Raw genomic sequence first — 19,283 nt, 5'->3', positions numbered from 1 at the left:
ATATATATATATATACTATACATATATATACATATATATACATTATATATATTCATAAAAGCACAAGCCCTTTGACTTGGCTCTCTGAACACATAGGGCAAAGGTGTAGGCTCCTCACACCACTCCCACAAAGGAGAAATAATGGGCTTTACAGTCAAACTCCAATTTGTGCATTTTTCTTGCAAATAAACTGGCACATTTCCTTTACTTTCTGCATCAAAATCTTTTCTTTTTTCTTTCAATGTACAGTTTCTGTTCAAATACATCGGTCAATACAACAGAAATTATTAATTCTATTTTTCATGTGGAAATAATTAATCAAGTTTACATAAAGAATAAACAGAAACAAAACTATAAAGAGTGTGAGAAGATATTTTATGTTCTTAGTGATTTAATATGTACTTGAGAATGGAGCTAGCACCATTATTGATATAACAATTGAGGCTGCATCACCTATTATACAAGGCTTAGCAGTTGTAGAAGCTATTGGCTGTCTCAATAATCACAAAAGTAGCTGCAGTAATATTGGCACTATATGACAGTGGTATACTAAGTTCTTATTTAAAAAATTGATCGATGGCAAAAGCATTTGAGTTGATAAAGGCAATAACATGAAGCCATAAGTAAGAGAAATAACAATAAAGAAAACCAGTATCATGATACCGATAGGAACATAACAAAGTTAAAAGTAAATGATATTCAAACATAGAATAGCTTGTAACTAAAATAGAGTACATGAATTTAACCTTATTACAATGATCATTCAATACAAAATAAATATAACATAAAAAATCATTATTTTTTTCTTTATTTTTTTCTCCTTTTTTATTCTTAAACTCATGTAGTTCTCCATTGGTAAATAAAATGGATACATCTCTTCTTATGCACCAAAACACTCTTCATGATAAAAATTATAAAACATAGGAAACTTTAATATCATATGATCAATATCACACCATCTCTTCACAATATTTTCAATAAATGTACTGGCAAAGCTTAGTTAATACGCATTAATAAAAAATCCTATCAGTCTTCCCCTTTAGCAAGACTTCCTTCTTTAGAAGACGATGCAGCACCCCCTGAAGACGACATCGAGGTGGAGGTTGTAGAGGAGGTAGTAGTGGCTGTCGGTGATGAGGTAACAGAGGTGGAGGTAGTGGGGAAGGAGGCAGATGAGGAAGAGGCAGCTGTAGGAGACTCAAAGGAAGTAGCGGGAGGAGGAGGATCTATGGTTGGAATGGTGACAATGAAGTACTCAGAGTTGCGAACTCTGAGGACAATGTTGACAAAGTTGCTGAGGAAGGAGGCAGTGACCCGTGAAATTGGGAGCGAGGTCACAGAGATGTGGAGGTAGGGCATCTCCTCTAGGACTCCCCAATCGATGCCGTTGCCATTGCGGTAGTTCTTGAAGACCAGAAGGTCTCCTTTAGATAGAGGAAAATGGGTGGAATGGAAAAAAGGAGTCTTTAGAAATATGTCAGGATACTTAGAAATTGCACCTGGTGTCCATAAATATTCTTCAAACCTTTTTTTGTTCTAAGTATTGGAGATTTTAGGGATTCCAAAAGAAGGATCTATCTTAATTTAGTATAAAAAATGGAGGTATGAATGTCCATTTGTATATTAAGATGTATATTGAAATTATATAATTTACAAGTGTGTGTGAACTCATTGTAAATATCATATTTTGCACATGAGAATTAAAAGAATTAAAAGGAAGAATAATATATCCATACATTACAATAAAGTAAAATACAGGCACACCTCAGCTTATGTCGTTTTCGAACATACATCGGTTTTCAAAAATAATATATGGAAAAATAAAATTCAAGTTGTCGTTTTACTTGACATTACGTTGGTCAACCAATAATAATGGAATCGCATGACACCAAAAACATTTCAAGCACATAAATCTATGTTACAATAAATAAGAATAAAACCATGTAAAATGATATTAAGATTCAGTAACTGCTAAAATACATACCATAATGTAGTATGGCCTAGTTCACTAGAACATGAAATCAGCTGATTTTCTTATCTATCAGGGCAACAGCAGTTCCAATACTGTATCTACCGTTAGGCGGCGTCTCGAATCCCGCAATTGTTTTGGATTATGATCTGTTTATTGAAGTTTTGTAAATTTTCTCATTAACATTCACTTGTAACTAATATTTGCCCCCCATGCCTTCTAAGAAAAATCCTAATGAAATTGTTAAGCATCATGCTTTTTCGCTGGAGGATAAAATGGCAATGATAAAATGTCTACAATGTAAACATCAACATATTGCATGTACTGCATTGGTAAATTAAAAATGCTTCATTACATTTTTCACTTATTACAAAATGATCGTTTGTAAGCTTAAAATATTTTTTATTTTTTGTTTTTTGTTTTGTTTTACCATATATTATTGACAATGCATTCATAAATTACAGCACTGTGAAGTAGGTTTTAGCAATGTAAACATCACCAAATTGTATGCATTGATAAAGTTAAAGTACAGGTACTTTTTTTTTACTTAATTAAAAATAAATACATGTTTTGTTTGGAAACTTAAAATAAGTTTTTTTTATTAACCTTATCTTATCTAAAATGCATTCATAAGTAAAATACAGTAATGTACTAGGAAATGGCTGTTAGTAGTTTAGCTTGGGCTACACCAGGCCTACCTAGCCTACATATTAGCAAATTCAACTTATGTCGTTTTTCAACTTACGTCGTGTCTCCTGGAACCAATTAACGACGTAAGGTGAAGTGTACCTGTAGTTATATGGATTTTATCTTGGAAACCTCTTATTATAAGAAAAAATTTATAGCCTTTTTCATTGTAGGAAATTTTCAAAATGAAATATAGTGAAATATAACTAAATATAATGAATATATATATATATATATATATATATATATATATATATATATATATATATATATATATATATATATATATATATATATATCAATTAATGACATCAGCCATTTTTATACATCAGTTAATTGTACATCTTAACTTACTCCCACAGGCATGGATATGCTGCATCAGGTATATATGTCCACAACCAAGCTTTGCATAAAATATTACTTTTGGTACCATTATGAATTCACACTGAGTCAAGATTATATACTGTATATCAGTGTGCATCTGAGTAGTCTACCCTCTGAAAAGGGAAATGTGTACAGATGTCACGTGTCATGTTTTATAGATTACACACATACATGACATAGTTGCTGATGTAACAGTAACTTTGACACATGGAGCATGTGCAATGTCGTATTCAGTTATAAAGTACAGGATTCCCCCACTATACAATTGAGTTATGTTCCTAAAAATTAGACTGAATAACGAATGATCAGATAGCAAATTTAAGTTTTAATAGCATTTAATTCAATGGGGAGAGTAGACTTGGTCTAGCCTATATTGAGAGATATACAACGTTTTTCCACACCATCAAAAGAGGTAGTGATATAGACACATTATTTTCTATACAGTGGTTTCCCTGGTAGGCCTATATCCACTGGAAAGAGCATAAAACGTCGCTCTGTAGAACACCATTAGCCACAAGTTACCCAATTCTGCACTGCACATACCTTTCATGGCTAGTCTTACTAAAATACCAAAGAAGCCTTCTTCTCATCATCAGAAGTGGTAGGGCTTGATGAACCCTGGGTAGCAGAGGTGGACGGAAGAGTGCCAGACATAGATTGGAGAGGTGGAGGAGGGGAGTCCGGATCAGTTGATGGAAGGAGGGGGGCTGGCTGGGAGGGAGCAGCAGGTCTGAAGAAGCTGAAAATGGTGGTTTGTCTTGCCTTTTTTTTTTTTCTTGGCCTTGAATATATCTCTGTAGACCTTGAAGGCTTGCTCCACATCATAGGCAACTGTTCCACTTTGTGCTGGGTTTGGGTCACTTTCCTTTATTTATTTATTTTTTTTATTTTTTTTTTTTTTCTTCTTCTTCTTCTTAATGATTGTATCTAGGCCAGAGAACACCTAATGAAGTGTTTTGATGTCAAGGCCTTGCTGGGGTGCATCATCATTATCATCACCATGGAGAGCTTGTTCTTATTCCAACTCCATCAGATCTTCATTGCTGAGTGGCCTATCATGGGACTGTAGCAACTTATTCACATCGTCTTCATCCATCTACTTGAAGCCAGTCATATGTGAGAGCCTGATGATATCCTTATGAATGGATGCCACTTCACTAAATCCAATGAAGTCATCAGCTGGCTTGACAAACTTGGACCACAGTTTCTTCCAGTAGCTATTCATTGTTTTTTCTGTCACCCTCTATGCTGCATTGATATTGTCAGTGGCCTACTTGATATTATAATTGGTCCAGAACTGCTTGACTGTGGGCTTGTCTGGGCTGTCAGTTATGTTAATCAGCTGACTCATTATGTGGTGCTGGTAATATGCCTTGAAAGTGGCCATAACACCTTGGTCCATGGGCTGGATGAGTGCTGTTGTGTTTTTGGGCAGAAACATCACCTCTGTGTTGTCTGCCCAATCTTACATGGTTACTCGGTGGCTTGAGGCATTGTCTACCAGCAGGAGGAAACAGTGGGCAATGTTTTCTTTGGCAGCATAGTCACACAGTGCAGGGGACAAATAATTTGCAACATAATGCTAGTTCATAGAAGACATACAGGCCTTCTTGTTGGTTCTGTATATCACTGGGAGATATTCTTTCACATAGCCCTTAAGTGCCCTTAGGTTTTCACAAAGGTAGATCAGTAAAGGTTTCAGTTTCAGGTCCTCAGCTGCATTACCACCCAGCACCAGGGTTAATCTCTCTTTGGATGTTTTAAATCCTCCCTCATGGCGCTTAACAATTTCAAGTTTTTTCTCCAACGATAAACTTTTTGTTGGTCTTTTGGGCTTTATCTTACCAGTAGTAGTTGTTGCAGGCTGTTTGGAAGCCATTACATTATGTATTACTCTCATAAAAGTAACAATGGATGTGAAATAGTAGCACAAAACACAGATACTGATACACTGATTGGGAGGAAAATGAGAGTTGAAATTAGAGAAAAATTCTCAAAATGGGAAGAAATGAAAAGTGGTGTCCCACAGGGATCGGTACTGGCCCTGATCATGTTTGCCTCACACATTAATGACATGGATGAAGGTGTAGAGCGTTATATGAATTTCTTTGCAGATCATGCAAAGATACTAAAGAAGGTAAAAATGGAGGAAAACTGCAACTCATTGCAACAAGATTTGGACAAGATCTGGAATTGGACCCAAAAATGGCAAGTAAAATTCAATATAAAGCAATGTAGTATAATGGAGTTTGGAAAGAGTAAAAACAGAATATCAAAAGATTAAAAAATTGGTGAAGAAAAGGTGAAAAAAGTAAACTCAGAGAAAGATCTTGGAATGATGATTGGCAAGGACATGACACCAGATAAGCATATTAACAAAATATTCAGAGAAACCTACAATTTATTGAGATTAATCAAAGTGGCATTTGCCTATTTGGACAAAGAAATGATAAAGAAAATCCTAACAACACTAATAAGACCAAAACTCGAGTATGCAGCAGCACTCTGGACACCCAGTACCAAAAAGAACATTAAAAAACTAGAAAGGCTACAAAGAACAACAACCAAACTAGCACCAACTCTTTCCGAACTAACATATGAGCAAAGACTGTCCAAATTAGAAATACCAACTTTGGAACAGAGAAGAGAAAGAGGTGACCTGCTGACTATCTACAGAATAATGAGAGGAATGGAAGTTTTAGATAGGGATAACTTGTTAATATGGGACAATGGTAAAACAAGAGGACACAAAAAGAAACTAAAAAAAGATAGTTACAGAAGAAATTTAAAAAGGAACAGCTTCCCACACAGAGTGATAGATACATGGAATAAATTAGACAACAAAATAGTGTGTGTAAACACTATACAAGATTTTAAGAAAAAACTTGATGCTGAGAGATACAAAGATGGGTCACCACGAGCATAGCTCCCTTCCCGTATAATACAATTAGGTAAATACAACTAGGTAAATACAGGCTGAGGAAGTAAACAGAACTGAATAGAGCAGGGATGAGTTTCGATGGGTGGCCAATAGAGCATGGGTGGTACTCTGATTGCAGTACTATTGTTTACGGTTTGGTGATCATATAATCAAGTACCTACATAAAAAAATGAGTGGTATCAAATCAAAAAGATCGTATAAATGAAATATCAGATATCGAACCATTGAATAGCAAGGGAAACCTATATTTTCATGTCAGTATTGCATACAATGCACAGATGACTTAAAGATATGATCATTGTTAGACATGAGATTTGTTTGTGTATTTACCTAGTTCTGTTTATCTAGTTGTATCTTATGGGAAGGGGAGCTATGCTTGTGTCCCATCTTTGTATCTCAGTGTTTAGTTTGCTCTTAAATTCATGTATAGTTTTTGCACACAATACTGTTTTATCTAGTTTGTTCCAGATATCCACCACTCTGTGTGCAAAACATTTTTTTCAGGTCTCTTCTATAACTATCTTTTTTGAGTTTCTTATTATGTCCACTTGTATTTCACTTATCCCAATTTAGTAAGTCCTCTCTATCAAGGACTTCTGTGCCTTTCATGATTCTGTAAATGGTCAGCAGGTCGCCTCTTTCTCGTCTTTGTTCCAAAGTCGGCAATTTTAATTTAGCCAGTCTTTTCTCATATGACAGGTTTGAAAGTGTTGGCCCCATTTTCATGGCTGTTCTCTGGATTTGTTCAATTTTATATTCTTTTTGGTTCTGGGTGACCATATTGTCACAGCATACTCTAGTCTAGGCCTTATCAGTGTGACTAGTACTTTTTTTAACCATTTCTTCATCTAAATGGGTAAAGGCTACCTTTATTGATCTTAGCAAGTTGTAAGACTCTCCAACAATTTTGTTTATCTGCTTATCAGGAGACATGTCATTTGGAATAATTACTCCCAGGTCTTTTTCAGATCCCACTTTCTTTACTTCCTTTGTTCCAATTTTATATTGTACTGACATTCCTTTTTTACTTTTTCTGAACTCCATAATGCTACATTTCTTAATGTTTAAGTCTACATCACACTTTTGGCTTCATTTCCAAACCTTGTTTTGGTATCTCTGTAGTGATTCACAATCCATTTCAGCAATTTAGCATAATCTGCAAAAAAGCTCATGTAACAATTCATATCTTCATCCAAGTCATTCACATAAATAGTGAACGTTATTGAAGCCAAAATCGATCCCTGTGGAGCTCCACTAATCACCTCCTCTCAAGTTGAACTCTTTTCTCTGAGCACTACTCTCATTTTTCTGCCATGCAAGAAATCCTCCATCCAATTTAGTATTTTACCTTGTATCCCTATGTTGTTGTTTTTTTTTTTCGTTGTTTTTTTTTGTGTGTGGTAACTTTGTCAAAGGTTTTTTGTAAGTCTAGGAAAGCACAATGAGCCCATCAATCCCTTTCTTTTATTACATCTATTAGTCTCTAGTAGAAACAGATTAGATTTGTGGCACAGGATCTTCCCTGTCTGAATTAAAATTGTCTCAGGTTTATTATATTGTTTCCTTCCAGGTGTTTTATTCATCTAGTCTTGATAATTTTTTAACTAATTTTGGCTAAAATGCTTGTAAAGGAGACCAGTCTGTAATTTGTTGGTTCTTCTTTTTTCCTCCTTTATATATTGGTACAATATTGGCATTTTCCATTACTTTGTTTTTTTTTCTTCTTTGAGTGAGCAACTTATTATGTTATAAATTTTGTCCATTAAATCTTCTTTACATTCTTTTAGTATCCAATTTGCAATTCCATCTGGGCTGTGTGATTTCCTGACATCAAGGTTCATTGGTTGAACCATTATTTATTTTTGTGTTATTGTTATTTCCCTCATGGGGGCTGATTGCACTTCAATTCCTTTGTCCCAATGCTGTACTTTTTCTCTGGTGAAAACTGACTTGAAGTTGTTGTTCATGACTTCAGCCATTTCTAAATCTTCTGTGTATTTTATATTTTTGTGGCATAGTTTCACTGTTTTCTGTTAATTTCTAAGTTCACCATTCACATATCTATAGAATAGTTTGGGTTGATCTTTAAATTTTTCTATGATTTTTTTCAGTTTCTTTTTTCTTTTTAGTGCACTTTTACATATTAATTTCAATGGTTGATATATATTTGCCACTTTCCAGTATTTTTTTTTTTTTTTTTTTTATCTTTTCCAAGCTTTATCTCTTCTATCTTTAATCTCATTGCACTTTCTGTTGAACCAGCACTTAATGTACAACTCTTCCTGTTTCTGTCTTGGTACATATTTATTCACACCTCCATTATAAATTTCCATGAAAATCATCCATTTCTCTTCCAAATGTGTCATTTCTTTGAAAAAGTTTTCCCAACTTGCATTTTGAAAGAATTTCTCAAGTCTCCCAAAGTCTGTTTTGTTGTACATGAGTCTTCCTTTTCTGTATTTCTAATTTCTCTCCATATGTATTTCCTCCTTTAGTTCAACCTTTATTAATATGTGGTCACTCTTTCCAAATGGTGTCTTGTATTAAATTTTATCCACAATTTCAGGTTCTGTTGTAAACATTAAATCTAGTCTCAATGGTTCTTCATTACTTCTATGTCTGATGTTTTTTTCACCAATTGTGTCATTGTATGTTCTATAGTCATGTCAAGTAATACATTTCCCCATAGATCCTCTCTGCCTTTCACTGCCACACTTCACAGATCCTCTCCCCCTTTCACTGCCACACTTCACAGATTTCCTTACAGTTAAAATCTCCCATAAGTACCAGGTTACCTCCCTTCTTCAGCATCTTGTTTAATGAATGCCTTGTATTTTCTGACATTTTTGAATGCATGCCCTCTTTCCAAGAGTCCATTTTTGGGGGCACATAAATCAACACAAACTTCCTATTTTTCATTTTGCTGTCTTCAACTTTTATCATGATCATTTCCACACTGTTTTTACCACTGTAACTCTCATTACATTTAAGTTTTTCTCAGCCAAAAACATGATTCCTCCTCCCTGTTTCTTGTTTTTGTCTTTAATCTAATAGTTATATAACCCATATCCAACACTATTAGGTGGTAGTGGACCCCTTAATTTCATCTCCACAATTCCCATTATGTCCGGTTTTTCTTCTAACAGATAATCATTTAGTTCACTCAATCCTGAGATTAATCCATCTACATTAGTATAGGCCACTTTTATTTATTTATTTATTTTATTATTATTATTATTATTTTATCTTTTATCTCATTTTCTGTTCCTTTCATTTAGCTTACCTTAGTGTACCATCTTTTCAGCCTCATGTCTAAGACTCTCCAATAGAACTCCTTACTTTTGGTCTCCGTTGTTTTCATAATTTTTTTTTTTTTTTTTTTAGCTTTAGCTTTTCGTGTCTTCTCTCTTTCTCTTTCCTCAACATTCATTTATTTTTTATCCATATATTGTTGCAATGCTCACTCTTTGCTAACTTACCTGATTCTGTCATTATGTCTTCTGTTACCATTTGTAATCTTAGTTTTATTTTTAGGGGTCGATTTCTTTCTTTAGAATATTGTCTCATTCTATATACTTCTATTTCTTTTTCTACTTCTTGATTGTCCTGTACTTCTTTTAGAATTGTTTTTGCTACTTCTTTTTCTGCTTTTTCACTAAAGTACCTATCCAAACCATGTTTTTCCTTTAGACCATATACTACAATACATTGTTTCTATCCACTGTATCTCTGATCCAATTTGCTTTTCCTTTAATTACTTGAATAATTGTGTCCTTTGCATTTTCCTGCATCTGTTGTTGTACTATTTCTTTAAAAGCTATTTCTTCGTTTTCTCTGTTTTCATTCCATTTCTTAATCTCCTGCAAATTTTTCTCACCTATGTTTCCATGTAAAAATAGTAGTGGAGAATTGATGGTGGAGATGTGTCTTGAAAGAGAGTTGATGATAGCAAATACAGTGTTTAAGAAGGGTGGCAGATAGAGTGTTAATGGACTATATAGTGGTGACCAGGAGTATGGTAGGAAGAGTTAAGGATGTACATGTTCTAAGGGGAAAGAGTGGGGAATATCAGATCATTTTCTGGTGGAAGGTAAATTGAGAGTGGAGAATAGGTGGAGAAAGAGGAAAAGGGCAGAAGGTAGGGAGGTACTTAGAGTGAACTGCTTAAATGAGAAAGAAAAGGAGAATGAGTATAAGAAGAAGCTGAAAGAGGAGTGGGAGGGAGTGAAGGATAGAGTAGAGCTAGGAGTGGAGGAGGAATGGGGATGGTTCAAGGAGGGAGTCATAAGGTGTACAAGGATGGTGTGTGGAACATGGAGGGTAGGAGGAAATAGAAGGAAGGGTAGTGAGTGGTGGGATGAGGAAACAAAGAAGGGTGTAGAAGAGAAGAAGCAGGCATTCATAGATTGGCTACAGATTAGGATGAGGGAATCGTATGAGAGGTACAAAGTAAAGAGAAGGGAAGTTAAGCATAAGATAAAGGAAGCAAAGAGGAGAGCAGATATGAAATGAGGTAAGAGTATGACAGAAAAGTTTGAAAGTAATAATAGGATGTTTTGGAAAGAAATTAAGAGAGGAAGAGGAGGTGAATCATGTAGAGAAGGAAAAGTAAAAGGTGCAGATGAAGAGATGATAATGGAAGAGATGGCAGTGAGAGGAAGGTGGGCAGAGTATTCTAGGGAGTTGTTAAATGTGAAGGAGGATAGGGAGGGAAAGATAGTTGCAGTGGGAAGCACTAAGAAAATGACTGTGATGAGTGAGGAAAATGGAGGAGAAATAGGGAAGGATGAAGTGAAAGCAGCTGTTAAGATGATGAGAGCAGGTAAGGCACCTGGATTGGATGGATGCCATGAAGAATGTCTGAAGAAAGGAGGTACAGTGATGGTGGACTGGCTGGTGAGGTTATTTAATGTTTGTTTAAGAGAGGGTAGAGTGCCAGAGGACTGGAGGAGTGCCTGTATAGTTCCACTTTACAAGGGAAAAGGGGACAAGTGTGAGTGTAGTAGTTTCAGAGGGATCAGCTTGTTCAATGTAGTTGGGAAGGCTTATGGGAGGATCTTGATTGAGAGGATTAGGAGAGGAACAGAGGGAGTAATTGGTGAGGAACAGTGTGGATTTAGGACGGGTAGAGGTTGTGTAGATCAGATTTTTGTGGTAAGACAGATATGTGAGAAAGCTATAGGAAAGGGGAAGGATGTTTTTTTGGCTTTTATGGATTTGGAAAAGTCTTATGACAGGGTAGACAGGAAGGCATTGTGGGAGGTACTGCAGATATATGGGATAGGAGGAGAGCTGTTAAGAGCAGTTTAGAGTTTTTATGAGAGTAGTAGAGTTTGTGTCAGGATTAGAAATGGAGAGAGTAAATGGTTTGAGGTAAATGTGGGACTTTGTCAGGGATGTGTTATGTCACCCTGGCTGTTCAATCTATACATGGATGGGGTGGTGCAAGAGGTGAATGCAAGGGTCGTGGTTAGGGGGTTGAAGATGGTTAAAGAAAATGGAGAAAAGTGGGAAATAAGCCAGTTGTTTGCTGACAACACTGCGCTTGTGGCAGGATCAGAGGAGAGATTGAGGAAGTTAGTGACAGTTTGAGAGGGTGTGTGAAAGAAGGAAGCTGAAGATAAATGTGGGCAAAAGTAAGGTAATGAGATGTACAAAGGGAGAGAGTAACAGCAGGCTGGAGGTGAGCATTAAGGGATAGAGACTGAAGGAAGTGGATAGTTTTAGATACTTGGGTGCAAATGTGGCAGGAAAGGGAGGAGTGGGGGTGGAGGTAGAATGTAGATTGAGAGAAGCGAGTAAATGCCTTGGTGGATTAAAAAGTGTAATGAGAAATAGATATCTGGGAATGGATGCTATGAGGAGATTGTATGAAGGAGTAATTGTGCCGACAGCACTGTATGGGGCAGAAACATGGAACATAAGAGAGGAAGAGAGAAGGAGTTTGAATGTATTCACCTAGTTGTATTTACCTAGTTGTATTTTACGGGACAAGAGCTATGCTCGTGGTGACCCATTTTTGTATCTCTTCGCATCCAGTTTGTTCTTAACCTCTTCAGTACAGGCCAAAATCTCGCAGGCAGCATTAGCTGCCAGACATACGATGTGCCTTAATAATACTCGCATCATAAAATATAGTCACTGCTTATATCGATCGTTCTCTCTTTCACCCATGAATTTTGATAACCATAGAAAATGTGATGAAGACACTTTAGAGAGTATGTCATTATGCAGGGGCAACTACAATAAATATAATCAAGACGCCGATATGGCAGCCTCGCGTATCCACTTGCTCCTTATGCCGCCTACATATGCGGCACCGTATGGAAGGGGTTAAAATCGTGTATAGTTATGGCATTCACTGTTTCTCTGTTCAGTTTGTTCCAGACATCAATCACTCTATGTGGGAAGCTATTTTTTTCAGGTCTTTTCTGTAACTCTTTTAGTTTCTTTTCGTGTCCTCTTGTTTCTCTTCTGTCCCACTTTAATAGGTCGTCTCTGTCAAGACCTTCCATCCCTTTCATAATTCTGAAAATGGTCAACAAATCGCCTCTTTACTTTCTCTGTTCTAGTGTTGACAACTGTAATTTCTCCAATCTTTGTTCATATGTCAGACCTGACAGTGTGGGTGCCATTTTTGTTGCTCTTTGGATTCTTTTTAATTTTCTTATGTTCTTTTTTGTGCTAGGTGCCCACATTGATACAGCATATTCTAATTTCAGTCTTATCAGTGTAACAATTATTTTTCTAACCTTCTCCTCATCTATGTAGTTGAAGGCCACTTTCATTGATCTTAATAAATTGTAAGTTTCTCCAAATAATTTATTTACATGTTTGTCAGGTGTCAAGTCACTTGAGATGATTACTCCTAGGTCCCTCTCTGAATTTACTTTTTTGACTTCTTTGTTTCCAATTTTATATTGTCCCAAAACTCTAGTTTTACCTTTTCCAAATTCCATTATGTTACATTATTTTATGTTGAAGTTCATCTCATATCTCCAACTCCATTCCCATGTTTTATCCAGGTCATCTTGCAGCGATCTGCAATCTTCTTCTGTTCTTACTCTCTTGAGTAATTTGGCATCGTCAGCAAAAAAGTTCATGTAACAATTTACTCCTTCATCCATATAATTTATGTATATGGTAAACATTAAAGGAGCCAAAACAGTCTTGTGGGATGCCACTTTTCACATCTTCCCATTTCAAATTTTTGTCTCTAAGTACCACTCTCATTTTTCTCCCAGTTAAGAAATCCTTCATCCATTCCAACAGTTTGCCTTGAATTCCTCCAATTTTTTTTCAATTTTACTTATCAATTTTTCATGTGGTACTTTGTCAACTGCTTTCTGCAAATCCAAGAAGGCACAATCTGCCCATCCATCCCTTTCTTGTATTATCTCAATTAATCTCGAGTAAAAGCAGATTAGGTTTGTGGTGCACAATCTTCCACTTCTAAAGCCAAATTATTTGGGGTTTATTATTTTGTTTTCTTACAAATGTTTGGTCCATTTGTTCCTGATGACCTTTTTGCATATTTTTGCTACTGTACTTGTGAGGAATACTGGCCTGAAGTTTGTAGGATCTTCCCTATTTCCTCCTTTATATATTGGTACTATGTTTGATCTTTCCAACCTTGTGGTACCTTTCCCTCTTTAAGTGAGAAGTCAATTATCTTGTATAGTTTGTCTGTCAGTTCATCTACCGTATACACTTTCAGTATCCAACTTGCAATTCCATCTGGTCCGTGCAATTTTTTGACATCTAGGCTTTTTATTTGGTCTCTTATTTCTTTTTGTGTTATCTTTATTTCTTTCATCATGGGTGATCTTTCTTGATGTCCATCTTCCCAAGATTGTGAGCTCTCAATTGTAAAAATAGATCTGAAATGTCTGATCATAACTTCTGCCATCTCTGTGTCATCTATATATTCTTTATCTCCTTTACACAGTTTCACTATTTCATGCTTATCCTTTAGTTTGTCATTTATATATGTTTGCCATTTAGATGTTTTTCTTTCTTTTTTCCATTTTTCCGGGCTTTGTCTCTCCTGGCTTTAGCCTCACTACACCTTTTGTTGAACCAACATTTTATATAAATCTCTTTTTGTTTCTCTTTTGGTACGTATTTGTTAATTCCTTCTTTGTACTTTTCTTTGAATATGTTCCATTTGTCTTCCATCTTTGTTTCCTCTTTGGAGAATTTATCCCAATTTGTGTTTTGGAATTTTTTTCTTAGTTTTACAAAATCCATTTTGTTGTACATAAATCTTCCTTCTCTATGTTTATCATTCCTATCTACATTGTTCTGTTCTTTTAATTCAAACTCTATTAGTATATGGTCACTCTTTCCAATTGGTGTTTTATACACCATTTTGTTCACATTACAGGTAAACGTCGACTTACGATGGCCGCGACTTACGATTGTTCGACTTTACGATGACGACGACGACGACGACGACATGATAATTTAACCCCTTCCATACGGTGCCGCACACGTAGGCTAGGCATCTTGATTATATTTATTGTAGTCGCCCCTGTGTTTTTACATTCTCTCAAATGATTCATTCTCTGTGGTTTTCAAAATTTGCGGGTGAAAGAGAGAACGATCGATATAAGCGGTGACTATATTTTATGATGCGAGTATTATTACGTCACGTCGTACGGCTGGCATTGGCTGCTGCCCGCGAGATTTAAGTCCGTACTGAAAATACATATTATAGTGTTTGAATATGGTAAAAAGGATAAAAATAATTAAATAAACTACTGTACATGTTTAATAGGCTATATTCAGTATCTCTGGTGGTTAATATACAGGTAGGCTAGGTACAGTGACCACGGAACAGAGTGGGGATCGACTTACGATGAGATCGTCTTACGATGGCTCTATCGAAACCTAATGCCATCGTAAGTCGACGTTTACCTGTATCTGGTTCAGAAGTTAATACTAAGTCTAGTTTCAATGGTTCCTCATTGTTTCTATATCTAGTATTTTCCTTAACACATTGCGTTAGGGTGTATTTGATGGTCATATCCAGTAGAATGTTGCTCCAAAGTTCATATCCCCCTTTAACTATCATTTCTTCCCAAATTATGTCTTTTGCATTAAAATCGCCCATGATTACTATGTTTCCACCCCCTTTCAGTAACTCGTTTAGGACATTCATGGTTTCTTCCAGTAATTTAGAATGTTCACCGTCTGACCACGCATGGGTTTTTGGTGGTACATTAACGGCTACAAATTTTCTGCTTTTCATCTTTTTGTTCGCAATTTTAATCATAATTGCTTCTACATTGCCTTGCCCTTTAATAATATTTGTCACATTTAGACCTTTTTTGGTCAATATAATGACACCTCCATGCTTGTCTGTTCTATTTTTTACCCAGTGGTTTTATAGACCATGTCCCACTATGCTTGTTGATAGTGGTCCTTTCCTGTCTACCCTTAGCGGTGCCTTCCTGTCTACCCTGTTGTAAGCCTTTTCCAGATCCATAAAAGCCAAAAAAACATCCACATCTTCCCCTCCTAAATCCACATATCTGTTCCTCACCAATTACTCAACCTCTACCCATCCTAAATCCACACTCTCACCAATTACTCCCATTTCCTCCCTACACTTAACAAGCTAATCCCTCTGAAACTACTACATTCACACTTGTCCCCTTTTCCCTTGTAAAGTGGAACTATACAGGCACTCCTCCAGTCCTCCGGCACTCTACCCTCTCTCCAGCAAATATTAAATAACCTCACCAGCAGTCCACCATCACTGTACCTCCTTTTTTTAGACATTATGCATGGCATCCATCCAGACCAGGTGCCTTACCTGCTTTCATCATCTTAACAACTGCCTTCACTTCATCCTTCCTTATTTCTCCTCCATTTTCCTCACTCATCATGGTCATTTTCTTAGCATTTCCCACTCCAACTATCTTTCCCTCCCTATCCTCCTTCACATTTAGCAACTCCCTAAAATATTCTGCCCATCTTCCCCTTACTGCCATCTCTTCCATTATCATCTCTCCATCTGCACCTTTTACCTTTTCTTCTCTACTTGATTCACCTCCTCTTCCTCTCTTAATTTCTTTCCAAAACATCCTATTATTACTTTCAAACTTTTCTGTCATACTCTTACCCCATTTCACATCTGCTCTCCTCTTTGCCTCCTTAACCTTGTGCTTTACTTTTCTTTTCTTTTCTTTGTACCTCTCATATGACTCTCTCATCCTATTTTGTAACCAATCTGTGAAAGCTTGCTTCTTCTCTTCTACAAACATCTTTATTTCCTCATCCCACTATTCACTACCCTTCCTTCTATTTCCTCCCACCCTCCTTGTTCCACACACCATCTCTGCACACTTTGTGACTCCCTCCTTGAACCATCCCCATTCCTCCTCCACTCCTAGCGCTACTTTATCCTTCACTCCCTCCCACTCCTCTCTCAGCTTCTTGTACTTCTTCTCCTTTCCCTTTTCATTTAAAGAGTTCACTCTAAGCACCTCCCTACCTTTTGTCCTTTTCCTCTTTCTCCATCTATCCTCCACTCTCAACTTACCTTCCACCAAAAAATTATCTGATATTTTCCCACCCTCTCCCCTTTTTTAAGTAATTGACCGTAAAAAAATAAAATAAAATAAAATAAAGATACAAAGACTGTTACATTATTGGTTGCTCGTTGTATATTTCTCCCTTCTCATTTTTGTAAACAACTTGGTAGGGTTGATTCCCAATTCATCCATCGAAGTGCTGCTTAGCACTTCGTAGCTCGTTACTCCGTACATCTTACTTCAACCACTGCTGATGTATGTACATACAAGTTTGAATTGATACATACACTCCAATTTTTCTGCAGAAAAAATATTTTCCTCTATTCATCACCATATCCCTCCCCACCCACTCCTTCCCTCTACCCTCACTTTTATATGCTTTATTCATTCTTTTCTGTCCTTTCACCTTACAATTCTTCTCCCTCACTTTTCCCCCATCTCTCCACATTCTCCCTTCACATTCCCCACTCCCCACACCATGAACTGCCTACCCTCCTCTTATCCCTAGGATTTCACCCACCTTCTCTGGTGCCACAGATAACCAATCCCCTGTGGTAATCCAGACATGTGACCTCCTGCCCAACCGCAACACCAATCCGCGCTTTGGCCAGCATAAGATTGCCCTCTGACACCTGTGGAAAGAAGTTATTGTGAGGCAAGGAAATTGGTCCCATTTTGTCAGGAGGTTTCGCTGTGGAGGCGATCCCTGGACTGTATGGCAATTCAGTAGACCAAGACCCCCTTCAAGACAGAACCAACCCTCACCTGATTAATGAAATTGTTTGGTGCTCTACACAGAGTTCTATCCATTTGGAATCTCTAAAATTTGGAAATCTCCAATGTTTGGAAAGGGAAAGCCTCTCCGGAAGTGCAGCAAATTATTAGAAAGTACAGTACTTCTGGTGTACAGAATTTTCTCAAATTTCTACCCAATATAAGAGACTTTGGATTTTTGGAGATTCTGAATAAAAAAAAAATAGTTGTATACAAAATGGCCAAAATTTTGACTTGGGCCTCATCAGTAGGATGGGGAAGTGAACTGACTTTAGGCTAACTAAATGGCAAAAATGAAAGAACAAACTAATTTTAGTGGTTGATTGTCCAGCATACTGGAACCCAGAACTGACCTGTGGTACTTCTGGTAGATTGATGCCTGGAACACTGACAGTATCCCCAATGAGCCAATAATCACGACCCCGGTCCATGTGCCAGTAAGCTGCAAAGGTCAGAAGTGTCAGTAAGTCCTGCGTGATTTGGTACATACTGAAAGATTGAGCACATGTGACTGCCCCAAGTAGTGGATACATGACAGAAGCTCCAGGGAGGCCCTTTCCAGAAGATTTCCCAACATTCATGGGAATAAAGTAAGAGGAGAGATTGAAAATTGAATCTGACCATGAGTCTAGGTGTAGGGGAAGAGAGCATTGTTTGTCATCTTTGTTTTGGGAGCTACACAACTCGGAATACTTGTATTCATTTAGACTCTTAGAAATTCAAATTTGTGCTGAAGTGCATGAATGCCACCATTCATTTATTTTTTCTTTAAATCCAGGCATGTTAAAAGTTGTGCCTAGTACACAACAAAGCATTTATATATATATATATATATATACATATATGTATATATATATATATATATATATACATATATATATATATACACATATATATATATATATATATATACATATAAATGTGTGTATTTCCCTAGTTGTGCCTAGTTGTATTTTACGAGAAAGGGAGCTATGCTTGTGGTGTCCCGTCTTCATATCTCGGTTTGTCTAGACTGTTTTTAAATTCGTGTATTGTTTTTGCACACACCACTTTCTCATCTAGCTTGTTCCAAATGTTTATTACCCTGTTGGGAAACCTGTTCTTTTTTAGGTCTCTCCTACAACTGTCTTTTGTGATTTTCTTTCCATGTCCTCTTGTATCTCTACTATCCCATTTTATTAGATCCTCTCTATCAATAGTTTCTATGCATTTCATGATTCTATTGATAGTTATCAAGTCTCCTCTCTCTCTTCTTTGCTCTAATGTCTGTAGCTCAAGTTTTGCTACTCTCTCTTCATATGGTAGTTCTGAGAGTGTTGGTGCCAATTTTGTAATTGCTCTTTGTATTCTTTCAAGTTTTGTTATACATTTTTTTGTACTTGGTGACCACATCGTAGTTGCATACTCCAATCTTGGTCTTATCAAAGTGACTAGTATTTTCTTCACTATTTCTTCATCCAGGGGTATGTAAATGCCACTTTGATTGATCTTCTTAAATTATAAGTTTCTCCAAAAATCTTGTTTATATGTTTCTCAGGGGACATATCATTCATAATAATGACTCCCAGGTCCTTCTCATTTTCTACTTTTTTAATTTCTTCTTCTTGCAATTTATATGATCCCGCTATTCTTTCTTTGCTTCTTCCAAATTCCATTATACTACACTTCTTAGTATTGAATTCCATCTCCCACTTCCTACTCCATTCCCATACTTCATTGAGATCACTCTGCAGCGACTCACAGTCTTCTACAGTGTTCACTTTTTTCAACATTTTTGCATCGTCCGCAAAGAGGCTCATATAACTTTCAATTCCTTTATCCATATCATTAATATATGTAGCAAACATTATTTGGGCCAGAAATGTTCCTTGTGGAACTCCACTAATCACTTCATCCCAATTAGAGTGTTTGTCTCTTATCACCACTCTCATTTTTCTTTCATGCAAGAAGTCTTCCATCCACTTCAGCAGTTTGCCCTGTTTTCCTC

The 19,283-nt window shown here is 36.6% G+C and overlaps 1 protein-coding gene across 4 annotated transcripts in view; it reads right to left on the bottom strand.

Annotated features, from left to right (window-relative positions):
* Positions 1-356: 356 nt before the first annotated feature.
* LOC143039860 (uncharacterized) overlaps positions 357-19,283 on the bottom strand; it is a 143,062-nt gene continuing 124,135 nt past the window's right edge. For 3 of the 4 annotated variants that reach the window (XM_076210122.1, XM_076210125.1, XM_076210123.1), the window contains 3 exons: positions 17,650-17,738; positions 17,043-17,154; positions 357-1,424 (listed from right to left, as the gene is read on the bottom strand). In XM_076210122.1, the coding sequence (XP_076066237.1) occupies positions 1,027-1,424; positions 17,043-17,154; positions 17,650-17,738 (599 nt within the window). In that variant the 3' untranslated portion in view covers positions 357-1,026. Of the gene's footprint in view, positions 1,425-1,984; positions 2,119-17,042; positions 17,155-17,649; positions 17,739-19,283 lie in introns of all 4 variants that reach the window. The other variant, XR_012967669.1, reaches the window with a different exon arrangement.

The sequence above is a fragment of the Oratosquilla oratoria genome, chromosome 27 (genome assembly GCF_046742065.1).
Source record: "Oratosquilla oratoria isolate Oo_2021 chromosome 27, ASM4674206v1, whole genome shotgun sequence".
Classification (NCBI taxonomy): Eukaryota; Metazoa; Arthropoda; class Malacostraca; order Stomatopoda; family Squillidae; genus Oratosquilla; species Oratosquilla oratoria.
The sequence above is the reverse complement of the archived record's forward strand: the minus strand, read 5'-3'. Positions and strand labels throughout refer to the sequence as shown.